This window comes from Rhea americana, unplaced genomic scaffold (genome assembly GCF_003343005.1).
Source record: "Rhea americana isolate MKP2758 unplaced genomic scaffold, rheAme1 scaffold_81, whole genome shotgun sequence".
NCBI lineage: Eukaryota > Metazoa > Chordata > Aves > Rheiformes > Rheidae > Rhea > Rhea americana.
Genome location: NW_028186990.1, coordinates 2,793,709 through 2,816,480, shown reverse-complemented (window position 1 = coordinate 2,816,480; position 22,772 = coordinate 2,793,709). Strand labels below are relative to the sequence as shown.

Here is a 22,772-nt window from a genome sequence, read left to right as displayed (position 1 = left end):
ACATTACTCTATAAGAGCCCATCTGTTATTGAAAAATATAAGGCAGTTGTGCTTAGAACATGGCATCAGCTTCATCTGGCTTGCTGTCACAGTGACTCCTTCCACCAAAGCCAGAAGTAAGTCAGTAGCAGAGCTTGGAGCTTTAGATTCAGAAGAGCAAGACAGCTGAGGGACAGTAGCCTCTTCAGTATTCAGTAAAGTGGATACCTTCAAATACTAGAGTATTGCCATGTCCTCTCATTAAATCTTTTCCCTCTTTTCCTCACAGTCCCTCTTGAGTTACCAAATAATGGCATGACAGTGGTGGTGAGGAGAGGAAACTGTTCTACGGTTACAAGAGCTACAGCACCTTGTGGCACTGAAGTCCTCTCCTTCTCACCCTCTGTATAATGCTGTGTTGTCTTATCCAGTACAAAGTATTTGTGCGCAGTAGTAAAGAAGTATTTTTTCCTTCTGGCAAGAYGTTTCTGATTAGTAAGATGTCCCAGATACTCTGCCACAAGTTATCCTGCTATGAAACTTGCTCTTTATTTTTCTGTTTCTGCTACAGACTTTCAGGGTAGCCTTAAGTCATTTCACTTGTATTTCTTAATTCTCTTAGCTTCAGTGGTAATTCTGAGTAACAATTCAAATGGTGAACTCTCCAGCTGTGTGTTATTTGCTGAGCTGACAGTGACCATAGCAAGAATACTGTCAGGAAGACAGAGGGTCCCCCTCCCTTTGCAGTCCCTAACCAGATGAGACTTATCCAGCAAACCAGCAATGGGAAAAGAGTGTATTAAAATATTGACAAGATTACAATAGAAAACATGAAAGTCAATTCAAGAAAAAATATCCATGACGACTGTTTTGAGATGACTCTGTAAAAGCAAAAGCACAAACAGTTGCTACACGGGCACTTTATGTGTAATCAGGCCATGCAATGCATCTTTAGCTCCCTCATACAGATTATATACCCATCTTATAGGTGTTTGTTCTCTTGCATACCTCCAAGATAGAGGTTTACAAAAAGAAAAGTATCTGGTCTATCTGTTTCCTATTACATTTACCACATAAAGCAGCTGGCTTTGTAGGGAGACAGAAAGATTGCACAGCACACTGATCTCAAAAGGCATTGAGCTTACATTTTAGAGAGTGCAAAAATACCTTTAAATAAAAGGACTCATCAGCTAGTAAAGAGAAGGGAAAGAGAAGCCTCAAAGAGCATAATTGCTGAGCATAGTTGATATTATGATTTTGTAGTCTCCCATATAAAATGTTACCTAAATATTAGCACCACAGGGGTGTGTGTGGCCACAGAATGTTACCCACCTCACCTTGACAGTTTTAAAAACAGTGTCATCACCTAGTACACAATAAGAACATTTTGTATTTGAGGTCCTAGGCTGATAAATGAATGATGTAAAATTCCAAAACAAGCTTTCAAAACAGACTGAGGGTATTTTGGTTATAAATCAAACAGCCCACAATTTACCTCAGTGAATCTACTCTAAGGGAAAGCAGCTTCTAAGTTGCATATACACATTTACTGCAGTTACAAGACAGATGGTTACCTAAACAGTTCTCACAGATTTAAAAAAGTTTTAAAACCTAATTCCAGTTTTTCTAGTCACAAACTGAAATAGCACAAAAGCTTTGAGAGAAAACAAAACCCTACAGGTCTCCAGTTAGAAATGACATGTCATGCAATTAGTTACAGGGACAGATTTGCTACCCTGTAATGGTTCTTAATGCTATTTAATGAACATGCTGACCACCTCCTCTACAGAACAACTGCTGAATTCAGAAGGGGCAATGGAAATTTGATGTACTGATTTACTGTTKACTTACTCAGATTCTCACCTTATGGTTCATTTCATCATTTTCTGGTAATCAACAATAGGGAAGAGTATATCCGCTGTCAGTACAAAGGTAAAACTTTTTTTCCATCTAGGGGGGAGAAGACAGGCCAAGATGAATATCTATATTGCTGTCTCTAGGGGGTGCAAGTTGGCTTAGCAGCCAGAGCCCAAGGTGACAATCCAAAACAGCACTCTTACAATGACTGCAAGGTCTGCTTTACATATAAATGACCTTTATCCTCACAGCAGAAAAACACATTTGAGATTGTTGCTAGTTTAGTGTCACTGTGCATTAAAACCTGAATGACAAATAAAGAATTCACTGTAAATCCTTTATGTCACACAGATCCTCCCCAACTCCATTATCCAAGTTACTGCTCACCTGCTCACTTTAACAGTTTCATCACTTGTTACTTCCTCAAGGGAGGCTATCTGCTGCTCAGCTGTGCTTCAGCAAGCCTGCCTGCTGCACTTTTTTTTTTTTTTCCCAGTAAAACATGATCTTTAAAGGAGCCAGTAGCAGTATTGTAGCAGGACAAGGATGGCACAAATAACATTCCTCAAAGCCCAAGCTGTTCCTTTCCATATACAAAAAACAGCATCAGGGATTAAGAGGATAGCAGGATAGCAGTACAGAAAACAGAATGAAGTTTGTGGTCAGCCATAACACCAGGATCTGACAACACAGTCTGGCTTTAATCTCAGTCTACCTATCAAGAAGTAGAAGTCCTCTATCACATGAGACCTTGCTAACCAACTTAGCATCAGTCCCTTTTTGGGTTACCATTTCTGATTAAAAAAAGGTAAAGCATCCAGAGGAWCAGGAAGTTCACAACAGTTTTAGTCAGATATTGCCTCAAGTTCTTTTGACTTAAATCTGAATAAGTTATTTTAACAGCTGTGTTGTAAAAGCTGTCTATTCTAGTCAAGCAACATTGTTCATGTTTCCATGAAAAAAATGAATTCAATATCCTTCAGACTACAGAAGGATTAAGACTGAGGTCTGATATTCCTGGGAGTAAGAAAGTTGGTTTCTTTCTAAAAAGAAGTCCAGCATTTTTTAAAAATACTACCTAGTTTATTCTGCCTTCACAGAGAGGACACAAAGAGCCTTGCAATGAGCCTTCTCAGTACAGGCTATATTCATGTACCTGTAGCTAATCAAAAGTAATGAAAGATGTTTCCTAAAGTCAGCACCAGAAGTAACAGGATTGTGCTCAGATTTTCCAGTATATTCCAGCATAAGAGAACATTAGTAACAGAAAACAGCAGAGCCAAGGCCAGCCCTATCTTCTCATAGCAGCAGGTTTTTAATGGTTCAGTTCATCACATTTCCCTTACTCCAAAATATCAGGAGAGAAAGACTGTGCAGACCAAAATGAAGTTTTTCAATCAACCATCTCAAAAGCTTCTGTTTCCTGCTAAGTGTAAAACATACTAGGGAGTAGCAGCCTGCCAGACAGGGAAAGCAGCAGCAGGACTCATCCTGATTTTAGTCAGGCTTCTAACAAAGGCAGGTATTGTCAGAAAACAAAGTGTGATCCTGACAAAGTAATATACAGTTGGTGTACCCAACTTCATTGGGAAAAAATGCACTTTACTCAAAATAGTTATCAAAGTTTTCACTATCACAAGTAAAGTTTCACTGTCAAATTGTCTAAAGCGTTTCCAAAAGGGTTTGCCATGGGCCTAAACTAAATATTTTTCAAATTACTTGACGACACCGTGGAATGCAAGCTAAAGTTTGCAGATATCAAGCTAAAGAGTGTTGCAGGCTCACTGGAGGACAGGATGAGAATTCAAAGAAAATTTTCTTCTGACAAGTCAAAGATGAGGTCTGAAAAAGCTGTAACAGAATTTCAGCAGAGACAAACAGATCGCACTAGGAAATAGTAAGAACCAGAGAGAAGGGGCTACAGCAATCAAACTGAACATGACTTACTGCTACAGAAAAGCCAACATCGCATTAGGATGTACAAAACAGAAATCCTTCTGCTATACACTACTCTGATAAGACCTCAGCTAGAATGCCATTTCTAGTTTCCAGCACCAGATTTCAGGATACAAATGGACCAGCTAAAGAAAGATCCTCTTCAGCAGAAAGGAATGATAGAAATCTGTAACAATCTATGAGGAGTGTATTCTAGAAACAAGAAGCTGGGAAATAATGCTCAAGTAATCGGCTTGCAAAGTGGAAGGAAATAAACTGTCCTCCACATTCTCTGTGCAAAGACAGGCAACACTAGACGAGAGGGAGAGGGAGAGGGAGAGGGAGAGGGAGAGGGAGAGGGAGAGGGAAGGTGAAACCCTAGATTGCCTCCACAGGTCATTCTGCCTCCATTAAAGATTTTCAGGGATAGAAAAACCATCTCTAAAGAAGTGACAGAGGTACAATGGAGCCAAGAGGGAGAGCTGAGGGGACAGAGTAACTTCAAGATCCCCTGGAGTCCTTTTTTGTGCTTACATGAAATGACAGAGTTTCACAGAAGAAATATTTAATTGAAAGGTTCAATGGAATCTGAGGCAGTCACACAGAGCTATAGCTTCCTATCCCTTTAACTCACCAGCTCTGAAGTTTTTACAAGTAAACTACCATTTCACAAATCCGATAGACCAACACTATCCCTGTATCTTAAAGGACTCGGCTTGAGTATATGGGCTCAATACAGCAGTAAACAATTCCGTGACTGTGTTATACAGGTCAGGTAGGCCTAAAAGTTTCCTTCACTCACAACAGTATGACACAAAATCTCTGACAGCTAGAAGTCACAGCTTGGCTTACCAGATTGAGTGAAAATGTCTAGTTTATATAAAATTTGTACTGAGATTCTGACCAAGGAAAAATGAATGCCCTGTAAAGGTTCCTCATCGAAAAAAAAAAAAAATAGGCTCCATAAGCAAAAAAAAGAATCTCCAGGTCAATCTAGAATCTTCAGGCATCTTCCAGTTTCTTCATTAATAATCAAGATAAAAATATTTAAAAATTGTGATGCGAGTTTTCACTTTCTCTCTCGTCATACAAGATACAAAAAAGAATATTGGCAATTTATAAGCAGAATTCTTACCGCATTTCAACATGCAACACTGGTCTCACTTCTGTACGATTAAATAGACTATTTACACACAATACATATATATCTTTCCCTCTGTATGCACATGCATTGGTCCTAGCCTAGGCATCAAAGGCCACATGTGAGTTCTCTGGGTCAAATTTTGTTCAAGCAATTCCAGTCTGAATGTGTGTTTTGCTTTGGATAAGTTAGGATCTCCTCTCAGTTCTTCCGAATGTCAGCATAGACCACAGACTCTGACTTGTTAATCTTGTCGCTGTGCTGTCCTCCGGAGTGATCTAACTGCGCATAAATGACTGGGCCCTGGAAATGAAATAAAAAAACACAATCAATATTTTTCAGAATAGGTCACACTGCCCTTCCCTTCTGCAAGGGCTACAGCTGAGACCAAAATAAAGCAAGGCTACAGAACTTTTATGATTGCTAATGGCACTTTGAAGCAAGTGAAATGAGCCCTCACCTATACATGAGCTCTAGTCTGCCACCTTTCTCCTACCAGGAGCATGCCAAACAGCAAAATGTCCTCCCTTTAATACTGTTAAAGTTGTGCATGCCTTCACACAAAAAGCAAAATCTAGAATTCTTCATTCTGAAAAGCAGCATTTCTTAGATGTTAGGGAACAGAGATAGATACATAGGTTAGTCAGATGCATGTCAAGTTTAACACCTTTACAGGAGAAACTGTATTACAGGTCTACTGGTAGACAGCAGCACATTTCATCTACTACCACTCAAGTCCTGTAAACCTCAGTGCAGCCATAGCACTGAGACAATGAGGAAGAGGGAGAGAACAAACCTGCAGCCACCTCATGATATCACAGTCACTGCTCAAGCAAGCAATGGGATCAAAACTACACAGCAGCAAGCCAAAAAATGCTAAAACACTACAATAATGCAAATTCTTACCCCATTTTCAAGCCAATCCAGCCCAGAGTTAAAGAGCTAAAACTGAATCCTTCACCTCTTGGGCCATCAAGGCTCCCTTGTCATGTTACAGAGCAACCTGAGGCATGGTGCAGGCCCTGAAACTAGAGCACTCCCCACGACCATCACACCTGACTACTCCACACATGAGATAATTGTGCTATCTTGGTTCAGTCTCTTCAGCATTGCCCAACACTGACAGCTATCGTCAGGCTTTCCCTCAAAATGACTACAGTAACAAGTGCCACTGCAGATGCACCAGGTGAGCACAGCCAYACACCTTTGCTGGAGTTGCTAGAGGGAAGTGGAGAACCTTACATGCCATGTTTCAGCAGAGCATTCAAACATGGCAGCACCTTCCTGAAGCACCGTGCACTCCAAAACACAGCCTACAGCAAAGGGAACAACAACTACTTGAGATGATGTGAGGAAGGACTTCAGCCTATGAAGAGCAGATACCTGGCAGTTTCAGTTACAGTTGGGACCTTTAGGGAAAGGAACACCTGGCCTGCAGCTCTGATTCCGCATACCCAGCTGAAAGAAGCACAGAGCAGAAGGCTGTGACCACCTACCATGTGATCTCCATGGAAAAACCACACACACAAACACTAGCTGTGCAGGAGAGAAAGGGACTCTCCACATGGCAGGGCATTACAAGGAGAGGTCTTTTTGTTTGGTTGTGGTTTTTTTTCTCTCTCTAAAACCATTTCATCCATTTTACTCCATTTTTCTGTTTCTCTTATCTCCCAGGGAGAAACAGCCTTCACAGGCATTTCTTCCATTCCTTTTCTCTCCAGTTCTTTTGATATTCTCTCAAATTAAAAAACATTTCTATGGAACTAACCCAGAAACCCTTCCAATCTATCTTCCGAAACAATTAAGAGCCAGAGATTAAAACAATCCATCTATACAGAAAATAAAGGACCACAGGTACACTTCTGAGTAGCACTTCCCCTGCCCCACCCCCCACAACACAACAGAAAAGCATAAACTTTCTAAATATCTTGTTCTCTTCTTCCAGAAGCAGTTCAAACCCAAATTTTCTACCTTCCAAGTCAAGTAGTTTTCAAATTATAAAGAAAAAAAAGAGGAAAGGGATAAAAGAATGGACAGTTGTGAGCAGATATAAACTTCTGAATGCAAATAACAGAGAAAAAATGTCTGAAAAAGACAGAGATGTTGTCTTGGAAAAATTCCAATTTAAAGTCTCAATAAAATTGCTTCTTTTTTTGCTGCTAGCGCTCACACAATTCTCATCCCCAACATGTCATCAGGATCATCATACTGCTTCCAGTTAAGAGTGCAGTATCTATACAAACTGTTCAAGGCAAAGTGAGCCTAAGGTTAATTTGCAAGTAATTTAGGAAGCCTCAGCTTCAGCTAATCTAGAAAAAAGGAGGACCAAGATATAACAGAATGTYCCACCTATTTGATTTGGTGCTAACTGATTTTCCAACTGATTATGATGAACATCAGGGCTTCTGCAAATGGGCCCTGTACAAAGGATCTGTGTTCCACATATCTCCCCTAGGAATGCTCAGTACCTGAGCTAATGCCACTTAATTCCACCTGGAAGCAGTCTCACTAGCATAGTCTGCTCCAGAGACTATTACAGAATGCTTCTGGAGCTTCAGCAAGAAGAAGCTAACATGATGCTTTCATCTTTTACTCCACTGCAGACACCTCCCTTGTGCAAAGGGAGAGGAAAAAAAAATTCTCTGTTAACTGCAAAGAACAATCCTTGTTAGGATAGCATGAAGGTTGCTGGTCACTGGCAAGCTTTTAAGGACAGCAGATCCAAAGGGAAATCCAAGGCCTTCTTTCTGCATTTGTACCTCCAGTGATATGGATCTTAGATTCTTCTTAGATGTACAAGCTTCAAAAAAGTCTAACCAGTTCAGAATTTTCACCTAATCCCACACAAGCTCACAACCAAAAGAAAGTCCAGCACTGCCATACACTACTCAGCATTTCCCTAAGCCTTGTGATTTTTCCAGTCAGAATCAATGCAAAAGAGTAGGAAGTGTATTGGATACCTTGCTAAAGTTTGTCAGCAGAGTCATGAATTGAAAGTTATGGCAAAGAAACAGGACTAGTGAAGTCAGATCACTGTGCAACGGGGTTTGCACTGTTTCCAAATTCTTTAGAAGATTCTAAAAGATGTTGAAGAGATACCTCAGATTCCAGCCCAGGAAATTCATCTGAAATTTAAGTCAGGAGTCCCTACACCAGAAACACCTCCTTCCCAGGGCCCATGTCTAGTTTACAGGTACACAGTACCAGTTCAAGCCAGAAAGAGTGTAACTACTACACAGCTGTACTTAAGTTAACACAGCTTTAGTGCTTCCTGCTTCTACACTGACTAGACCTATCAGCTTAGGATTTCTAGGCCATACTGCTCTGTACATCAGAGATGCACTTCTAGAGAAGTTACATTTTAGGGTCAGTGTTCCTTCAGTCTGCCCAGAAATGAGTATTCAGCTGCAAGTATTCACAGCAGTTGTACAAATGACTGCCATGTTAAGAGTTTGCATGTCTTGAGACAACACACATCTTCCCTCCAGTTTGCCTGCTAGCACCCAGATCATTAGCAAGGACATTAATCTGTGAAAAGCATAAGGTTCTTGTCTTCATCAGAAACATTCTTCTCATTCATGCAAGTAACGGTATGGCAGGATAAAAGTCACTAGAGAACGATGGCATGGAGAAGAAACACCACATACAGATTTGACAGSACAGAACATACTTGCTGAAAAGGAAGGAAGAATGAGAACAAGTGGATTTGATTCAACCAGCTGAACAGTCACAAAATCAGAAAGATGTATTTTCAGTGCGCTCGAGCCCTCCAGAAAGGAAGCTCCATAGAGGATAGGCTTGCGCCAAACACAAAGGAAGTGCAAGTTCAGGATGCAACTTGTAGAGAAGCCTTGTATCTAATACAGTTGAGAAATGATGTGCACAACTACCTAATAACATATTTTTAAAGAGATACATAAATAATAAAATTGAATAAATTAAATTTAACAAAAAGAATTTAAATGCCATTCTTTGACAGTGAATATCTCCTTTATTGGTCTTACCTTGTGGAGGCAGGGGTTGTATGTTTGTATACATAGCTCTTAGCCATCAGTGAAATGTCAAGCATTTAACTGTCAAGTAAAAGGAAGTCCATAGGCATTCACTGTTTGACAAGCAACACTGACCATGTGGGCCACTGTTATAAAAATAGTCAAGAAAGGAAAGTCTGCCTGAATTAGCAAGCAGCCTGCAATAGTTTCTGGGAATTTCTAGGAATCTGAACATTTCACCTACATAACAATTTGAAAGCTACAACTAATTTCTTGATGAGCAAGAAATATCAGGTTTTATATAGATGTAATTTGTTTAAATATGTTAATTTGCATGCTGATATCACCCGGTGAGCTGAGACTTTTTTTAGAAGAGCAATGGCTAGAAGTTTAAAATATAACTGTAATCAATTTAAATTGAGTTTTCTCATTGATTTAAATCATCTGTTTAAAATCTTATCAATCTTCATTTTATTGTGGATCTTTTAAAGAAAAGTAAGCATGATTGTTTGCTGTTCTGTAAGGATGGGGCAAAGACTTAACAGAAGGTGGAGCAACCACTTGCTGCTACAAATATTTGCCAGGATAAGAAAATCCAAACAAAGCTCCCTTCACCTGACAAAAGAGATTCATCTCTACTTCAACACTCAACTGGTCCCTTATACAGAAATAAAGCCATTTGCCATATTTTTTATTTGAGGTCAGGTGCATTCACACTTTCAAATTTTCCTTTAGGAACCTACCTGTGGAAGAATCTGAGGGATTCTGTCATGGAATTAACAGACTGGAATGACCATCAAAGAGCAAAACTCATTGATTCTGAGTTATCTTTTCAAAGTTTAGATTTACTCTGAGATGTTCCTTATCCTGAATACTACATTGAGAGCCAAAACACTGGGGATGGGGAGGGGTGAAGAGAACAAGTTTTCATGGTGAATAGGAAGACAAAAGCATTCTTGCTTTCAGGATGTAAGTGCAGGACAGAAAAACTCTTCCTGCAGGTATATCTCGGGGCATTAGCATGTACTGTTTTCTGTCATGACATCAGATCAAACACCTTAGCTTTTTGACCAAGCAGAATCGACTCCAATAGCTACTGCAAAATACTTCCCACATAAGCTCTTTGTTTTTTCTTTTTTCTTTTTTTCCAAAAAGAGCATCTGTTCCCCTCCTCCCCCCAATTTGAGGGATTTTTCCTAATCTATGCAAGGCTTTTCTTATTCATCTCCTATCAATTATGTCTCTTCCAGCTCCTGGCACACAGCTTCATCTCCCCTGCTTGCCTTCTCACTTAGCACAGAGGCATTGCCATAATTCTAAAAAACTTCAGCATTACCCAAAAGAAAATAACTTAATTCTCATTCGCCCATTCTAGGAGGCCTCCAGAAGAACTAGAAAAGAACAGTCAAAATTTGAACTCTTATTTTTCTTGTAGCTTAAGTAGATTGCCTTTTTGTTCAGAGAGTAACTGTTTCTGAAGCAACTAGATAGCTTTGAGGGTCTGTATACTAAAACTGCTTTCTGGGAGCACCATACCTGTCAAGAACAAGATTTATTTCAAAAGTACACTGTAAGCCCAACAAGATTCATTTCAAAAACAAACTGCTAGCTCAACAGAGTGGGCCTATAGACTATTAGACTATATCCAGTTCACTGTGAGCACTATATTTTTTCCTGTAGTATTACCATATTAACACACATCATTGTTATTTTGTTGGGAGAACTGAAGAAAGCAGACATCATCTCTGATTTAGAACCCCTGAAAGTCAAYACACTACTCTACAGAATTGCAAAAAGGTCACCAATTAAAAAATGTCCAGTTTATGCTTAAATTCACTCAGGATCCAAACCTCCACAGGAAAACTGCTAAGGATACACAAACCAAGAAACAGCTGCAGTGTAAATAAGGAAATCCTGTACATTATCATACATTGCGTAGAATGTTTGTGTGTGCTCTCTCCCCTCTGACTTACTTCCCATAGGATTTTAATCTGGATAAGAGCCACCTTCTTCCTTCAAAGCCAGCAGAACTTTGCTGACACTAGCAAGAACAAGAGAAAGCTTCACAGTTACAAATGCACTAAAGTCAAGTGCGCAGGGCAGCAGAGGAGAGCTCTCAGCAGCAAAAGACATCTTCAAATTGATCATCACTTGTTAGTCATTGCATTGCACTGGCTTATTTTCATGTAAAGGAAGCACATGCCACTTAGAACATGCACATTTACACTGATGGAGAGAGTAAGTGAAACTTCTCCTACACCAAAATCCTAGAACAGAATAGGCAGCTTTATACAGTATAATGTTGTCTTTAAATTAAACAGCTACCCACTTCTCATCATTGCCAGGCTCTCATACTTGCACTTCACTACCATTTGTGTTAGTTAACACACAAGACCAGAATCACCTTTCTCTTACAGAAGTATAAAAAAGCATAAAATTCCATCTTGACTAATATCAAGGTGCTATTCTTTCAAATGCGTTAAGCCTTCTAGGGAAGAGTTCACCAATGCCATCTTACTGCCTGTCCTTTGCATGGAGCAGACACGTTTACCACCCAACCCTCCTCACCTTAACAAACAGCACCTAATTGATGTGTCCCACCCTGCCTCCATCTTCCACACCATCTCCTCCACGCTGTGAGAGGGTCCTTCTTTGGAAAGCAGTAGGAAGCAGTTTACCTGATGTGATCTGGCGGGCACGCTGTTTACCAGACCCTCTGTGTCAGAGGGTGACTTCTGCGGAGCCTGTTTAACCGGTGACATCAAACTCTCAGAGGTACTGCAGCTGACGAGGTGGCAGAGCAGAGTTTGCAGGACAACGTTCAAGATGCATAAGCAAAACAAAACAAAAAAAAAAAGGAACAGAAACAAAAAACGAGTGATGGCAGGATGAAAGTGGCAAACTATGCCAAAGTAAAAGTGAACATAATGGATTCTGGAATAAAAACACATATTCTCCATCTCTCCCCAGTTATTTCTCTGTCCTTCCTCCCAGAGTTTCACTGGTGAGAAAGAGGAAGGAGCAACTCTTAACAGAGGACAATATCTTCTTCAAAATCCAAGTTCTCTAGCTATTCCCATTAACCCAACCAGTCTAAAACCTCACAACCCATATAAGCCTTTTCTTCACTGAGGCTTCAGACTCAACAGTGAGCAACAATTATTTGCTAACAATATATAAGCTAAATAGTCCCAGTCACTGAAGCAAGGTTTTACCACTGCTGCAGTCATAGCAAACACTTTCTAGAGCCATCAGCTCTTCTACATCACAAAGGCATGTCCTACCAAACTCCACTTTATGTGCATCGCTTTTGGCTGGGGCAGAATGCCAGAATAATTCTGCCCTACTTAGAACAGACATCAGTCTCTGGGATGATTACTTTAAGAGTCACAAGTGATACGTAAGCTACAAGCCTCAACATAGCTATTTGCATATCTAATGGGACAAATCTTGTCTGAGAACTCAGGAAACTTTCTTCTGGTGAGAAACCCCCTGAAAAAGGCTACCAGTTTTCATTCTCTGCTTGCTTTCTTCCACCCGCCTAAAGAAGGACTGAAAAGATCTGGAAGGGCAGAAAGATAAATACCACAGAGCTAAGCATATGAGCACATGCCCTTAAACTTATTTTCAGTAGCCTCYAGGCAATGCAATAACCTGTCTGTAAATACTAGCTCTACCTCCTCTTGCCCAAGCACCCAGTAAAGAAAACTGTCCTTTTGCTTGACAGTAAACACAGGAGTTCCCTTTGCTACCACAGCTCCCTGACCACTGAGCCCCCTTTTCTCCCAACCTTCGTGGACAGACAGTGTACAAAGCAAGTAAAGGGACAAACAAATGAGGACATTGACATTAAGCAGACTACCTCCTCACAGGGCAATTGTTTTTTGCTCTTTGGATAAGYTTGACCATAGAAGATTTAGCTCCTTGTACATGCAGCAAAAAAAAAGTATYGCAGACCCACCCACCATAGTGGGGGTCTTCAACAGTCTTTCAGAGACAGAGCATCCCTCTGTTACTAAGATGAGCTAGCCATTAATTGTTTGCTTTACTCACAAAATTCCTAAGATCTACACTATCTAAAAGTCATAATTCAGATTTAAGCAGCTAATGCACTTAGACCATGCCAATCACCAGTTTTCAAACTCCAGAGCAGTCCAAGCCAGAGGAACACGTAAGGGAAATTTCCTTTTATTCTGACAAGGAAAGGACTCTGAATTTCCTGTGCTCTAGTCCATGCACTGGCGAGTTCACTGTTGGAAGAGATGGAGGGACACCATCTGGGATAAGGGGCAATCCCTCCCCAGTTAGACATGAGACAATGAAACCCAAGCACCCAGTGAAATGCATCATCCCTTTGCCAACAGATTCCAGCACAAATTACAATGAAGTTATGTTAGCACAAAGCTAGCTGGTTAGTCAGCAAGGGAAGGGGAAACGTGTACACATACACACAGGTATTAACAGCAACCACCAACTTGATTAGTTACCATGGTGTCTAGCAGGACTGGAAGAGAAGACCCAGCCCTGTTACATTCCCAATCTGGCGTCTATATCAGGATCTCTGTAAGGAGAGGAAGGTAAGCAGGATCCGATCCCAGTACACCAAGGCAGAAAGAAAAAAACACCAAAGTCAGAGCATGAACGGAGACTGTGGCCATGCAAGGGTTCCAGACACCTCCCAGTGCTCCCGCCCACTTCAGTTCAGGCAGAATTGTTATCTACAAGTAAGAGCATCTCAYCATCACCACTTCACACCGGGTTAGTGTCGCATAGAAGGAAGTCCGTAAGTTTGGGGGGGGGGGGGTTCACAGCACATCTGTTTTTTTCTTAACAGGTCATGCAGMGCTGGCATAGTCAGTGAAAGCAGTATTAAAACTTCAGAGATTACTTTCCTGGGAGAGTAGTTAAATCTACTACAAGAACCTACAGTGCATGAACTACTGCTGCGGGCTCAGCTCCAGCACTTGTCCTTCAGCAGGAAGGCACTGGAAAGCGGGTCACTCAGAAGCAAGGCATGCAGACCTCGTCACACACACCATTGGTGTCTGACACTGCAAGCTTCTTTTCAGTTCTTAGGGGAAGGACACATGCAAAAAGGAAAACCCAGGCTTTCCACACAGTTTTGAGCACGCACAGCCACCTTCACTACAATCAGCCTTACCACTGGGCCATGGCCAATTCAATTTCTCTAAGCTCTCCAACTGGCAAAAGGACAGGGCAAAGCTCAATTTAGAAATCCCCATGTGTTTATTTTTGTAAAGTCAAAGAACCTGCAGGGAGCAGGAATATTTGGAAGGGGGGGGGAGATCAGGAAAAAATATAAATCTTGCTTTTATTTCTAAGATTACATACAGAACAATTTTCACTCTTTCTTACAGAAGCAAATGAGCAACTAATTAGAGAGAAAAGGTGAAAAGAGTGCTACCACCACCAACACCAAGTTCCATCACCCCAGGACTCAACTCTGCCTTTGCTAGTTCTTGTAGCCTTCTCATAACCTCACTGAAGGCTCTATGCTTCATTTTAGAGACATCCTCCTAACGAGAAAAACCTTGCAGGAACRGTAATAGTTAGCTGAAAAACAGACTGAATGAGAATGGACGCAGAGTGGCTATTCCTTCCTGCATTGTAAGAGTGGTGATGAATGGAGTTAGCAAGTACACTCCAGGCTCAGGAGCAAGATACTGGCAACTGAAAATCCAGTCTTAATCTCTGCAGAACAATTCCTTAAAACTGCACATGTGGTGCTTTTTGTTTTTTTGGAGGGAGGGGAAAGTGGGGCAAGAATGAAAGGGAAACAACAGGACTAGGAGATCTCAGATTAAATGCTCACAGAGCATAAAAGCTTGTGGTTGGGAATAAATTCCACCATTTAGTGATTTTCAGGTGCAGCCCRTGATCAGTAGGTCTCTTCAAGCATAGTACAAAGATAATCATTCCATGCAGCTGACCAGTCTTCCACATGGCCGTGTTCTATCCCTAACCATGACTACTAAGACTGGGCTGAAACAATTCCTACCCCCTCAAGCCCTCCCACTGATCCTACCACTGTTCCTCACATTATTCAGGGTGAGGAGGGAAATCTCTTACCCAGAGTAACGTTTTTTAGAGTTGTTCTTTCTCACGACAAGACACACGACAATAGAGACGAGCAGTGAGACACCTGTAACTGTACCGATGGCTATCCCTGCCACCATGGCAATGGGGAACGCTGGCAGGCTGTCTGGGGAGAGAAGGGAGAAAACATTCAACTCTTCTGCAATCCCTGATTAACAGAAGTGCAAAGCAAAAATGCTCTTTGACCTCGGATTCCTTTAGACTAGGAGTCACTAACATAGTATCTAGGAATGAAAACATGCAGCCTAAATGGTAGCGATAGCAAGCAGCCAGCAGAATAATGAATGAACTGAGCACACATACCAGGAGTGTTCTTTAAGTCACTGTCCTCCAGAAAAAATTTGTATTAAACTAAGAATTTTGATTGACATGTCAAGAAACACAAGTGACAGTGATGACAACTCTAACCCATACTTTATCAGAGAAACAAAATAACATTCATCTAGGCAATTCCCAGTGAGGTCAACAGGAAAACACACGCATACTTGAAAGCAGAATTGAACTTAATGTATCAGTAACCAACTGAGTAAGAGCACTGAGAGCTGAGTGTTCTTTGGGTAGCATGCAGACAGCCCAGTTACTACCCATGATTACTCCAAAACATTTATATGTGCTTCTGGTGTCTCAAAATACATCTCTATACATTTTTATACAGTCATTCCTGCCCTTCTTAGATCAGGATCATTGTAAGTTATTAGAAATATGCTTACAGGAAGACATTATTGCTTTACTCATGTTTTCCCCAGTATACTTTTTGGGGGAGGGGAGACCAAGCAAGAGCAGCCAGGAATAAAGCCAACCAGAGAACGAGTACAAAAGACTTACAAGATGAAGAATACAGAGACTGCTATTATAGCCTTTCCCAGTATCAAAACAGTAACAAAGTTGTGTGGTTTTTTTTCATCATAATTAACCCAAAACGTCTTAGGCTGGAGGCCTTCTCACCAGACTCCATGCTACACTAAATACCTGCATCAAATACAAGTGAATCAACGTAAGATGCAACAGATAAAATGCCATACATAGAGAATCTTTCTCAGATGCTTATCTCCAACCATGCTCACACAAAGCATTCCCAGCAAGTTCAGTCTGTAGATCAGATCTGTTACCAGATACTTATGTAGTAGCAGCAGTACAACACAGTACGCTGAAATAGGGGCATCGTACCAACAAAATGAGGCTTACATCTATTACTATTYGTTTTGAGTTTAATAACTTCCAGGAGAAGGGTTACCTGACTCTAGTCCTTTCACTGATCACGTCATCAATCACTGAATATCACATCAATAGCTTTCCTGGCACTCCAGTGTTTGAGGCCAATTCATAACAACATGGTATTTCTAAATGTTAGTCCAAACTTAAAGATGAAGTCATGAGTGCCACACTTTAGAGGAAGGCATCCCTTCCTTACAGAACCTTTAGGATAGCTCAGAGACTCATCTGCTATTAAGGAGAAGGTAATCTTTTCAGGTACAGAAGATAGAGACTGTGTTTGAGCCACACACAGAGATAAACAGATTTGTTTGGGGGCATGCAAGAAGTAAGAGTTCCTTAGTTCTTGTGTTCGTCACCTTTCCAGGTGCAGAAATATACTGCTACGAAAGCATCCAAACATGTAAATTTCTGTTAGCAGGCCATCTATTGCCTTGCACATATGGAAAAAGCCACACGCACACTTTCAGAGCAAGAAWGTAAGTGGCAATCCAAAACTATAGYGCAGAGCATCCTCTGAAAGAGTAATATTAACAAAAGATGGATTAACTAATACCACTTACTATGTTAGATTTGTAATTTCTTTGACTTGGTAGATATTTTTGTTGACAATTTTTTTTTCTTTTAGTAAAGAGAGAAATTATGCTGTTTACAGAGTTTCAAAGAAGGTACAAAATGCACCTGTTTACATGTAAGAGCAGTCTGGCTTTACTACTTCTTGGAATAGACTTCAACAGAATACAGGAAGCTCACTTGCTCAGTTTTCTGATTTACGAAAGCACCATCTAGCTGAAGAATTGTGCCTTCCCCGCTTTGTCAGTTTTTCTTTCTGCTGGCTGCTGACTGAGCTTAGAGTTGGAAGGGTGCTGCAGGACTGTGGCTGTGTTACTGAAGAGAGGAAGCTCTCTTCAGCAGTCTGAGTTACTTGAAGAGTCTGGCAGCTTCGGGAACTATTGCAGCAGCAGCAAAACAACATTCTGGTGATTGAGAGTGAAATGAAACCATTCTGCCCTCCTTTGAAATAGCAGAATTTAGCATATGCTGCTTTGAGAAGCCTTGAGTTGCCTCTGACAGAACGTAGATGTCAAGATTGATCAGTATGGCTTTGTTCAGTCACCTTTCTCATAGCCGATGCTGCTCTGTGTCATATATGACGTACAGGAACATATATACATGTGTGCATATAAGTTTATATCTAWACACATATAAGACTTCAGAGAGGATAATGCCAGGGTAGATTTCTGGTGTGGAGATTGTCAGACAGTTTATTCTTTGATATACTGGCTCAGGTGGCTTCTTCTTACTTGCATGTTCTCCTTAAAAACTGCAACATGGTTTGTTAACTGGGTGGAATGGCTTGCACAGACTCTACTTCCRCATTAAGGCTAAAAGATGCCAATGAATTCTTCATGTGGCAATCTAATCCAACACATGGATGCTCTCACAGATTTAAGTGTGAGTTTCAGAACCACTGAAACAAGGATTGCTCCCACAAGTATTCTATCAACAGCACAGGAATAATGGGTCATAGAGACAGTGCCTAACAGCATTAGGGGGCTGTAACTTTTTGCTGATTTTTCTAAAATGCTTTGTGTGTGCACATGTGTGTGCATGTGCACACGCCTGTGTGGTGGCAGTAGCAGTGGAGCTGCAGCAGTTGTTCATGTAATGCTCAGGAAAACCAAGCTTGTCTGCTTGTGGCTAAAACTTCTTAGTATCACAGGAAACTAAACACTTAACTGTAATACCTAGAGACAACTGTGGCTGTTCAGTGCTTAGCTGCTGTCTATTCTGAATAACCTTGCAGTCTCCTGCTGCTGCTGGATACCCATAAAGACTTCCTCCACTGAGGTGATTTTAGAGCACTATATTGTTGCCAATCACAAAGAGCATCAATGCTGACACACAGGTAGCTGGGGGTTGTGAAGTGGGCCAGGRCTGAACCACTTGAAAACCCATAATTTTTTCTCAGCTACTTTTGGCAAAAATGTTGATGTTGGTACAAAGGAATGGATGAGAAGTACAGCCTGTTTTGATCTGCCTAAGCTCCTGTTTAACCTGCAGATTTGGAAAGATTTTGATCAGTCTCATAGGGTAAGTTAAAACAATATTAAACCAATAAGGTTGCTTAGGGGGAGGATGCTGCATAGCAGAATTGTTTGGGAAAGTGTATTTGGTGTACTGCATCTTCAGCAGATACCTGGAARAAAGGAGTGACCTTCCATAGGTGATGTCTTCCTAAGGCCACCCTTGAAGCAGTTAGTATCCCAGTTCCAAGAAACAATACTGGTGCTTGGTATGCTAGAGGAGCATTTGGGATGTTGCACTCAGTATTGTGACTCACTCTGGCTGTTCTTACCATGTGCACTGGATGACTCAAGTCAATATGTTTTTATCATATTCTCATGTAGCTTTCTTTTTTTTTGTTTAGAGAAGTTTGTTATTCTACAACTAAGCTGTTTAATTTACACACACACACACACACGGTCACACATGTGAATGTAGATCATGTCTTAGACCTTCCTGCTGCCTCTCTAGATCCTGCTACTGTGGATGTCAACTAGTTGAAGTTGAAAGGAGTGTTCAAGAAAAAAACAAAAAAAAATTATTGGTCACTGTGGTAATCAGCTCATGTTGGAAGAGCTCAGCTGCAGCTTCCTGTTAAAGAATTAACAGAAGCTGAGTATTCAGCTTTTAAACTCTGATGCAGGRTAGAAAGTAAACTTTAACTTTCCCTGTTCTCTGGAAAAGCAGCTAGTTAGGTTCTTTCCTCCCTTCTCATACTTCCGCAGATCTAGTGACTTGAGGTAAGAACTGAGCAACTGTCATATCACTTATGCAGACAAAACACTAACTAGCAAAGCTGGCTCCCTCATTTTCCAGTAACAGCATAGTTATGAATTCAGCTGATTTCAGAGTCTTTTGCTTCTTGTGAGGTAGTTTTTAATCTTTAACCTGAAGTGGAATCAAAACTGTAYAGCATTTCTGGCAAATCTAGGTTTCCCAAGAGGTCACGGTTAGCAGAAAGTCTGTATCCACTTCTGYTTCTTCTCAGCTGCAAGACTTCTAGGTGCTACCCAGTATGTAACACAGACTGTCTCACTGATGCCTGGTTAGCCTTACCTCTTGGCTTAAAAGCTTAAGTTGCCAAGTAGCTTTCCAAGCTAATACTTAACTTAAAAGTTTGGTACAATCCAAAAAAAAAAAAAAAAAAAAAAAAAAAAAATCCAGCCTTTCAAAGAGCACTTCTTACTAAATATMAGTCATTAAAAGCAACTTCTATTTTCTCTGGAAATGTATTAGAACCAGTTTTATTAACTAGGTATGAACCCAAAGTTTTCAAGTATAAAGATTTTCACAAGCCAGTTCCAGTTTTTCCCCTCACAAATGCAAATTCAGATCAAAGCTGAACTGCTTCCAGATAATAAAAATTGTCTTGGGCTCAGTGTTAAGTAGCTTCCTATTGCAAGCAGGGGTAGCCTAACATAAAGCACTTAATTCCCTGCAAATTTCTGTCATTATGCCTTTGAACAGTAGTCCTTTCCAGATTCAGCTGCAGAAAGAGACCAGCCTTGCTTCTCATCCCTGCCAGCAGGATGCATCCAATGTAGATGGAACTGTCTGTGCTAACACTGTGTAAACACTGCAGTGAAAATTAGCTAAGTTAGTTTGCATGGCATTTTAAATGGTTAAGCCAACTTGGCAACTTAATCTCATTAATTCCTGGTTAGCCTTACCTCTTGACTTAAAAGTTTATTTAGTATCTCACATCAAATTCTGTGCAAAGTATGCATGAAGCTTCAAAGAATTTACAACACCAGACATATGCTTCTGAACAATTAAATTTACACAAAGCAAACAAAATCTGCAGAAGAACCCACTGATTTCAGGTAAAATAATTTCTCCAGCTTAGTTCAAGTTTGCTTACAATCTATTACAAGAACAGTACTTTAAAGCAAAGTCAGAATGCAAGACAGTGTTGTAACTATACTGATAATGGTATAACTTATAGATCTAGCTTGAAAACCTAGTTTTCCAGGTTTTCCTAAGACTCTGAAGTAAGTTATTTTAGCACTTTTACCAGGACAAGAAGAGGTATTGCCAGATGCAGGGCTCTTCTCAGAAAGAAGAGAGTTTCATCTAGATGCTCTGTTGACAGGGAACAATGCTAAACAAAATTCCCTCTAATTCCTTTGGTTTTAGATCTGCTGGCAGCTAGAAAGCAGCAGAATTAAGTCAAACACTTGCAGTATTCAAGTTGGAACACCAGTTATCTTTTCAAAATGAATTATGAGAAAATATTACTTAAAGTTTTCATCATTGCTCGGTGTGAGGAAAATTTCACAATAGTTCAAGTGTCCAGCAGTATTTAAACAGGTTTGCTTTCAGAAAACATCTTGCCTTTGCATGCTACTTTCTAGGACTATATCCTCAGAGGTATCTTTAATCGATCCTTCAAGTCACTTTGTTTTGTTTTCAATCTTATTTACCCTATTTCAAGTTCTAGTTAGGCCTCTGTTCAAGCTTCAGGATGGCCATGAGGAAAAAAAAAAAAAAAAAAAAAACATGGATTTCCTTCTGTATTTGTGAAGTGAAGCATCATCTCTTCTGCAAGAGACAGCTAAGTGAAATAGCAGACAAGAAAAACAGGTGCAGCCATTTGTTTCTATACATCATTATTTTAGGTAAATGTAGAGTCACTTGAACACACTAAACTGCATCTGATTGTTCATAGATGACCCCTAGACCTCTCTTTCCCAACACTGGACTCATTTAACGTTGAGTTCTTAGCTCATTAAACCTGATGCACAAGTCTGTTGGGGGGGGGGGAGGGGGAAAATCAAGTAATCAGCTGAATTAGCATACTAACGTGAGTCTTTATTTTCTTAACCTAGGTAAAAATCTGAAGAGGTTTTGCCAAGCCAGCCTGACTTTGCCTATCCAGGACTGCTTTACTGCTTCTTTGAAGAGACTGACAAAGAGACTGTTACAAGAAAACAGTGTGACCTATTTTATRCAGAAGTCAAACTTCCAAGAAAAAGAAAGCTGGGGGAAAGGAAGCATAGGAGGAAAGGAGAAAGAGACCTCCAGAGTCCCTTCCAGCTCAAATTATTCAAGGAAAAGAACAGATAGCTATAGAAGATAGCTATAGACCTTGCCAACAGAAGTAAAAGTACATGGAATGATTTCATGAGCAGGGGTACAGTTGTTATAGCAACAGTATCTTTAAATTAGATATATGCATACACGTGGTTATCTTTTCTAATATATTGAAATCAAATAGAACAGGAATGTCAGCATTGTTACTTACGAATTCACCATTTATTCTTGTCCTCAGTATATATTAATTTGGAAATTTATCAACGGTGAAAACCATTTTGTTACAGGAATAAACACAACTTGCCTGATCTCCCCCTTACCTAGGGCAATCAGACGTTTTTGTTGCTCTGGGGAAATTAAAAGACAAATTGACATACAGAATTGAAATGCTCTTGAATTGTGAAAACTGCTACTAAACGCTAATCAGAAGCCCTAAGTGACTGGACGTAGCCAGTCCTTGCAGTTTATAAGGGCCAGTATGCATACTGAAGGAAAACCTGAGTAAATGAGAGGCTGCTAATTGCACATTAATGTAAACACTTTTGCACTTTTAGATAGTAGCACCACTCTGTGCATCAACAGGTACTCAGATCAGAAGTATTGTTTTCTACTACGCACAAGAAGTGTTCCAAAAAGAAGAGACTGCCACTTCCTCTTCGTGCTCCTCATATTTCATAAAACCTAACCCTTGATGTAGCATAACAGAGGAACTGTTCATAGGAGCTGGAAATGAGAAACTGTGTTTACATCAAGGCTGGTTTTTCCCCTGCCTCCAGTCAGCCACATCCATTTTTCCTTTCTTTAAGCAGGAGGATGTTATTTCAATTGATCTTGATTAAAATAAGTGCAATAAAGATCTTTTTTTTTCCAACTCCACTTCATCAGAATCAGTTAATTCAACTGTTGCTCCCAGCTCAGTTTTAACATGCGCATGTTAGACAATGATTTGATCTGAAACAAAGTCTCCTAAATTCCTGAGTCTTACAATGGGTCAGCAAGATACATAAGAAAAAGTCTTGCATGTAATCTGTACAATGGTAATACTTGTTACCCCACAGAACAGACATGATTTATTAATATTACTGTATTTCCTTTAAGGAAAAGAAGAGTTCTGTTCTATTTCCTATGTTAACACAGTAATAGTTTGAAAGTCTGTTAAAAAAATATAGATATATTGAAATGTTTAAGAACTATTCAAGAATTTTGGCTGGATGGAATGGTCCTTGCTTCTTTGGTCAGAATGGCAATCAAAAGTCTACCAGGTCTTCATAAGCTTTCTAACCAAATTCAGAGAGCCTGTATTTTCCAAGCCACAGCACAATCTCCAGTGTTGATGGAGGCAGAGGAAAAAGGAGTTGGGGATTTTTTCTTCCCTTCCCCTCCCTCCCTCCTTTTTTCCCCCCCCTTGCTCTTTACCAGTGACTTCTGGCTGATATTTT

At 40.3% G+C, this 22,772-nt stretch overlaps 1 protein-coding gene across 1 annotated transcript in view; it reads right to left on the bottom strand.

The window, feature by feature from the left end:
- Nucleotides 1-758: 758 nt before the first annotated feature.
- Nucleotides 759-22,772, bottom strand: part of MPZL1 (myelin protein zero like 1) — a 39,221-nt gene continuing 17,207 nt past the window's right edge. Inside the window, exons 5-7 of the mRNA XM_085322971.1 lie at nt 14,995-15,127; nt 11,583-11,688; nt 759-5,215 (exon numbers count right to left, since the gene is read on the bottom strand). Of these exons, the coding sequence (XP_085179097.1) occupies nt 5,114-5,215; nt 11,583-11,688; nt 14,995-15,127 (341 nt within the window). The 3' untranslated portion in view covers nt 759-5,113. The remainder of the gene's footprint in view (nt 5,216-11,582; nt 11,689-14,994; nt 15,128-22,772) is intronic.